The 6,700-nt window shown below is 41.3% G+C and overlaps 2 protein-coding genes across 2 annotated transcripts; both read left to right on the top strand.

Annotated features, from left to right (window-relative positions):
- The first annotated feature begins 1,025 nt into the window (after nucleotides 1–1,025).
- Nucleotides 1,026–3,266, top strand: si:dkey-175m17.6 (N-acetyllactosaminide beta-1,3-N-acetylglucosaminyltransferase 2). Its single transcript, XM_022192638.2, has one exon. It carries the CDS (start codon nucleotides 1,877–1,879, stop codon nucleotides 3,251–3,253), a length of 1,377 nt encoding a protein of 458 aa, XP_022048330.2. The 5' UTR covers nucleotides 1,026–1,876; the 3' UTR covers nucleotides 3,254–3,266.
- Nucleotides 3,267–4,954: 1,688 nt separating this feature from the next.
- Nucleotides 4,955–5,607, top strand: LOC110950179 (heat shock protein 30-like). Its single transcript, XM_022192631.2, has one exon. The coding sequence runs from the start codon at nucleotides 4,960–4,962 to the stop codon at nucleotides 5,569–5,571; it is 612 nt and encodes a 203-aa protein (XP_022048323.1). The 5' UTR covers nucleotides 4,955–4,959; the 3' UTR covers nucleotides 5,572–5,607.
- Nucleotides 5,608–6,700: the final 1,093 nt, after the last annotated feature.

Genomic DNA, 6,700 nt, shown 5'->3' on the forward strand with positions numbered 1-6,700 from the left:
GTGCAAAGTGCAAGAACAAGATAATAAATATTGCACATAATAACAACTACACAGTAGTGTTATATAGTCTGATGGCAGTGGGGATGAAGGACCTGCGGTAGCGCTCCTTCCTGCACTGAGGGTGTCTGAGTGTGTCTGAGGGTGAGGGTGTATAAAGGGTGTATAAAGAGGATGCTGAGTTTCCCACTGCCAGGCAGGAGGCCTAGAGGAAGACCAAGGAGGATTTTTATGGATGTGGTTAAAGAGGACATGAAGGTAGTTGGTGTGAGAGAAGAGGATGCAGCAGACAGGGTTAGATGGAGGCAATTGATTCGCTGTGGCGACCCCTGAAGGGAAAAGCCAAAAGGAAAAGAAGAAGAAACACAGTAGTGCAAAATGATAACTGCTGAACCCTAAACAAAACAATGCCTAACCCTAAAGAAATGTTTTTGCACTTTTACTTTTTTCAGTAACAACAACATGGCCAAGAAAACACTGTTTAAACTTGTGGGGACCAAAATGAGGTCCCCACAAGTGACATAGTTTTCGGTTTTCCTACAGTTGTGGGAACATTTGGTCCCCACAAGTATAGCCAGCACCTGACCACACACACACACACACACACACACACACACACACACACACACACAGACAGACAGACAGACAGACAGACAGACAGACAGACAGACAGACAGACAGACAGACAGACAGACAGACAGACAGACAGACAGACAGACAGACAGACAGACAGACAGACAGATAGATAGATAGATAGATAGATAGATAGATAGATAGATAGATAGATAGATAGATAGATATGTTTCTAGGTTACAAAAGGTCACTAATCCACCTTGCTTGTGCGCGCATGTGTAAATGACCATAAAGCTGGGTTTGGCTCATTAATGACCAGCCAAATCATGCAAATATGCACCTGCAGCGGATGCATGCAAATCACAATCTGTTTCTGAGAAATTGATACCAGATATCAATCATGTGTCTGCAGGTGGCAGGTAGTAGGGGACCGGACCAGTCCTGTGAAGGTGGTTTTGCTCATCACACACCGTTGCATTTAAAGAGCCAGTGAGGCGCATGCTCGGTGCACACGGGGCCGCCTCACCTGGGACGTGTTGCTCAGCTGCGGCTGTATGCGCTCAGAGAACTCCAGGTAGAAACTTGAAGGATGCACCGCGGTGGACAGAGGCTGAATGATGCACTACAGACCTGCTCTATTATGACCAGGACGGATGAAAACACTTCAAGAAGAGGTGGACACCTGGAGTCACTGGGTCTTTCATGTCAGTCGGCTTGATCAACCAAAGTTCACTCACTTGTAAGTCATTTTATTCTTTCTCTTCCATTCATAGCCGAGGCTCCTTGTGCATTAACCTATTGTATGCCACCAGTCAACATTTTCCATGTAGCTATTGAAAGAAAGAAAGAAAGAAAGAAAGAAAGAAAGAAAGAAAGAAAGAAAGAAAGAAAGAAAGAAAGAAAGAAAGAAAGAAAGAAAGAAAGAAAGTGGAGAGGGATGAAAAACAGAATAACAACACCTGAAGCCAAATTCAATACTCTATTCAAGCCAAAGGCACAGTAACGTATAAGAGTTTATCCATCTAAACAAAGAGTGCTCTATACTGTATTGTGCATGTTTCACAGTGTGTCTACAGGGGCTGTGTGCCTCCTGACAGGTAGATACAGGATGATGCTCTGGGTGTGTAGACGAGAAGAGATAATAACCCTCACTGGACCATCACCAAGGAGACAGGAACTCCAGAGAGTTGACTGCACTGTTTGCCATAAAATCTCATAGGTAGACTCGTGCCACTGCAGTGATCTGTGTTCTGAGAGAGGAAGGGTAGTTGCTATTATTATTACATGAAAAAAAATCTTCTCATGTATGATCTTGTGTCTGATTTGTGAACCACAGGAAATGGGAAAATGCTGCAAATGCAACGGGAGACTGCTGTGCATGTGCCTGCTTCCTTGCATGATGACCGGCCACCTTCTGATTTACATCATGGTGTCCATCTTCATCACCATCACCTACACTCCCCCGAAGATAACCGTCCACTACATAGCCCCGGGGGTTTCTGCTAATTCCTCAGCTTTGGCCTCTCACCCACTTGGCCCTTTCTGGAACCTTCGCTTGGAGGACAGCGCGTTGTGGAACCGGTTGCAGCATGCTTGGGACCGTCAGCACAATCCAATCCTGAGAGGAAACACAACTGGCGTAATGAGGAAGCCAAAAGCTGAGTTTTTATCAGAAATTGAGGATGGATGCCTTTCTGACTGCATGTCACACAAGTGTTCAGTCCCTCGTGTGCACGATTTTGACAGCTTTCCAGATCAAATGAAAGCATTTATCAGGTCAATGCACTGCAGGGAGTACCCCCTCCTCATCAACCAGCCGGGCATTTGTAAAAAGAACAACAGAAGCTTTGGTGTGGACGTTCCGATGCTCCTCATGGCCATTAAATCTCAAGTGGGGAACTTTGAAAACAGGCAGGCCATCCGTGAAACGTGGGGGCGCAGTGGTCTGGTGATAGGAGGGACAAATAAGAAATTCAGACTAGTTCGCACTGTGTTTCTGCTGGGAAGGCAGGACTCAAGCACAGGTCCTCACCCAGACCTCAAAAACCTCTTGGAGCTCGAGAACCAGAAGTACGGCGACATTCTGCAGTGGGACTTCAGAGACACTTTCTTTAATTTGACCCTAAAGGACTTGTTGTTCTGGCATTGGTTCCAGCAGTACTGCCCCACTGCCTTGTTTGTCTTCAAAGGGGATGATGATGTGTTTGTTCGAACAGACGCCCTGCTGGATTACCTGCAAAAACAGTGGGAGGAGCACACCCTGTGGAAGGCTTACACCAACGACACCAACATTGATCTGTTTGTTGGGGATGTGATCAACAACGCACAGCCGAACCGTGAGCCGTCCACCAAATACTACATACCAGAAAGCTTCTACAAAGGTGTGTATCCGCCCTACGCCGGCGGAGGAGGGGTCGTGTATTCAGGTTCACTTGCATTACGTTTGAAAGAGGCGTCAGACAGGGTTCGCCTGTTCCCCATTGATGATGTGTATCTTGGCATGTGCCTGCACAGACTGGGGCTCTCTCCCAGCCACCACCCGGGCTTCTTGACATTTGATCTCCCACATTCAGACAGGAGCAATACCTGCGCTTACAAATCTGTCCTGCTGGTTCACAGACGGAGTCCCAAGCAGATGCTGACGCTGTGGAAACAGATTCGAAATCGGCGTGCTCCGTGCTGAGGCTCATTTGATAACCAAATAGGAGCTCTGCCACCACGATCATAATTTAAAAACGTGCACACTGTGACTGCTCTTCATGTCAAGCAGGCTGTTAAGGTCACATGTAATGCACCTTCCCTCTGATGGGTTACATAACTCAGAGGAGGATCTACCTTCAAAGGTGCTTTTATTTTGATAGCCTTACAAAATAAGGGCATGTCATTAATACCGTCTTAATCAAAACAGTTGTTTATTTGCAATAAGTTAATGTAAAAATTTGATTTTACTACCCAAAGGATGCATAATAGCTTACATATATGTGAGTAGAATACTTTAGACGTATTCGTATTACAGCGTCTGGTGAGCATGAATTAACGGGTGTTTTCTGTTGCTTTAGTTTTCACCATTTTCTAATCAATTAATTCAACATTTAAACCCCAGCTGATGCTAATGGAACAGATTTTTTTTCACATGCACACTTTTGTTATATTTCAGTAACACCTGCAGCCGTTATTGACTATGATGGTGGTTTACATTTGACCAGAGACAATATAATGTTCATTATTCGTGTGCAGACAATAAAACATGTATATTGAAACAGGGCTCTGAAAGTTATTTTTCATTCTGATTTTTACAGTTTCTTAGGATACAAATAGTTGATGGTGCTGTTGTATGAGTGGCTTTCAAGTCATGAAATATTTAATTATTTATTGAACAATTTTGTAGTCAAATTGCATGAGATGATGGGTTTTTTTTTGCAGATAAGCACGATGCCATAGGTGTCTGTCTGTAAGGATTGTATAAAAAAATGTAGGAAGAAGTTTTTGGGTAAATACATATTTTCAAAACATCTCACTGAAAGCACATTTTGATAGTTTTGTTCATTAAGACGGTAATAAGACAGTTCTTGAACCATAACATCCCATTAAGAGGCTCATAAAGCAGAGTGATCACATTTAAATGATTATTTGATATTATTTAGTCTTTAATTTTCTTGTATAATGCTACAGTAGAAGAATGAAAGCCACTGTGATCTGTGTGAAGTATTTAACGTGATATTGGATGGTGTGTTTAAACTCCACTAAAATCTTGCTCACAGCGGAAGTGTGCTGGTTCCTCTCCTCTCTTTTCTTGATTGTATTATAGTCCATTCTTGTCTGTGCTCAATTATTGATCTGGGCACTAATGGGCAGACAGTGGCTGCAGAGTAATGCAGCTGCAGGAGATAAGTCTACGAAGAGGAAGATTACTGAGCTGATGAGCACTAATGAAAAAACAGAAAGATGAATGTTTCTGCTCTGAACTGCTTTGTTACTACTATTGTCATATATTTATTCAGATCATTTCTGCTGCACTTCCTTGCATTTGGACAAATTAAACCATTACAATCAAGAGTAGTTTCTTAAAGGTAAGAATAAACTGACACTTTATTCTCATAATAATGTGTTTAACTGACATCTAGTGTTGAAGTCTTGCAAATGCAGCAGAGTTCATGAAAGTGCTGGAGTGATCCAGTGACGTCTGCACTTTCTGAGTAACAGCTCCACCCAGTGGAGATGTGTGGAAATGACCAGAAACTTCCTGAACACTCTGGACCTCCTCCAGTTAGAATATAAAAGCTGGACAGTCCCACTGCTGAGACACAAACAAACACAACCAACACAGAAGAGAACACTTGGACAGAGCTTCATCTCCATCCAGAGGACTCCACAGTGAACTCAGAGAAGATGCTGTGCTCTCATGGACTCCAGTCTGCCCTCAGTCCATCCATGGACTTCTACTGGCCTGTACCCAGTCTGTTCTACCAGCAGCATCTCCTCCACACAAACCTGCAGGATCTGCTCAGCAATCTGGAGCTGATGGACAAACTTCAAGACAACCTCCTGGAGGAGACGGAGCCTTTCCAGAGCGGTGTGGCCGTGCGACCAGCGTCCCACCAGCTGGACCAACAGGGAGAGCGCTTTGCTGTGACTCTGGACACTCCAGGCTTTTCCCCAGAGGAGCTGTCTGTCAGACAGGTGGGCAGGAAGCTGAGGCTCAGCGGGAAGAAGGAGAAGAAGCAGGAGGACGGGAACGGCTGCTACTCTTACACACTCCAGGAGTTCACGCAGGAGCTGGATGTTCCTGAAGGGCTGAACCCTGAAGCCGTCCGCTGCTGCCTGTCTCCAGACGGGAAGCTCCACATCCAGGCAGCCAAAGATCCATGTGCTGAGGAGGCTGAGAGAGAGCTGACTATCAAGAGGAGCCTGGAGGAGAAAACACAGCAGAGTGTGTGTTCACAGGAAGAAGACAAAGAGACACACAACAGCACACAGGACAAAGCTGCAGACATGGACTGATCCAGACTCAGTAAGAAGTGTTTCATGTTGATGAATGATGAGCAGATGTGCTTTGGGATATTTGTATGTAAATGTGATTATGATTAATAAATGTATTTATTTCTAAATATTATTTTTTTGTGTTTTAGTTACATATTTATTTTTTTTATTTTTTTCACACAAATACACGCAAGTAAATCTTTACACAGATAAAAAAAACAATGAAAAGACAACGAACACACTTTTAAAAAATGCAATTTAAAAAACTGTCAAAATAGATAATTAAACTATTTAATTAGTCCTGTGAAGTATTGATAAAATATTAACATTTTAAATAATAAAAATTAGTAGGACTAAAATATCTTAAGACTATAAGAAAAAACATGTACAAATAATATTTGTAAAATATATTTAAATGTAACAAAATATGTGAAACATGTAAAGTTAGTATTTAACATTCATTTTTCACAAAGAACATATTTTTTTTCAAATAAAAGCCTTACATATTTAGAAATGTATTTATGAAAACGATGGACCAAATGTAACGATGATCAAAGGAGACTGACAGAAATTAGTTTTTCTGCACAAAAGTATGAAATTTCAGAGTTTAACACAAGAAGATGGTTTTCTAATTATTCTACTAAAAATGGAACATATTATAACCTAAAATCTGAAATGGAAATAATTCTTACAATATAATAGATTCTTCATTTTTCCATTAGAGATTTTAAAAAACCTTGTATGATTTTTTTCAGCTGAAATGCTTTTTTTTTCTGGTAGAAATGATGGCAATCTGTAGGCAAATGCAACCTCTGTCTGAATGAGAATAAAACATTTTCTGAAAGTTACAAAGCAGTCAGAAACATCTATGGCTAATTATTTTTAAAGCATTATACATACAAAAAATGGAAAATTTTATTTGGTTACATCATATGAACTCAAATTTAGTCTTTTGAATCCTCACTTATTTTCATCACAATTGTCTGACAAGTTATGCTTGGATGTTTTTTTTTTTTAAATTTCCATCATGGATATGTTACTCATATTTTCCAGATTTTTAAAAAACATTTTTGTAAGTTTGACTGTATTTTTTAGATATTTGATAAAATTATCAGACATTATGTTCCTTATTCTACTTGTGCTTGATGAA

The sequence above is a fragment of the Acanthochromis polyacanthus genome, chromosome 18, assembly GCF_021347895.1.
Source record: "Acanthochromis polyacanthus isolate Apoly-LR-REF ecotype Palm Island chromosome 18, KAUST_Apoly_ChrSc, whole genome shotgun sequence".
NCBI classification, from domain to species: Eukaryota; Metazoa; Chordata; class Actinopteri; family Pomacentridae; genus Acanthochromis; species Acanthochromis polyacanthus.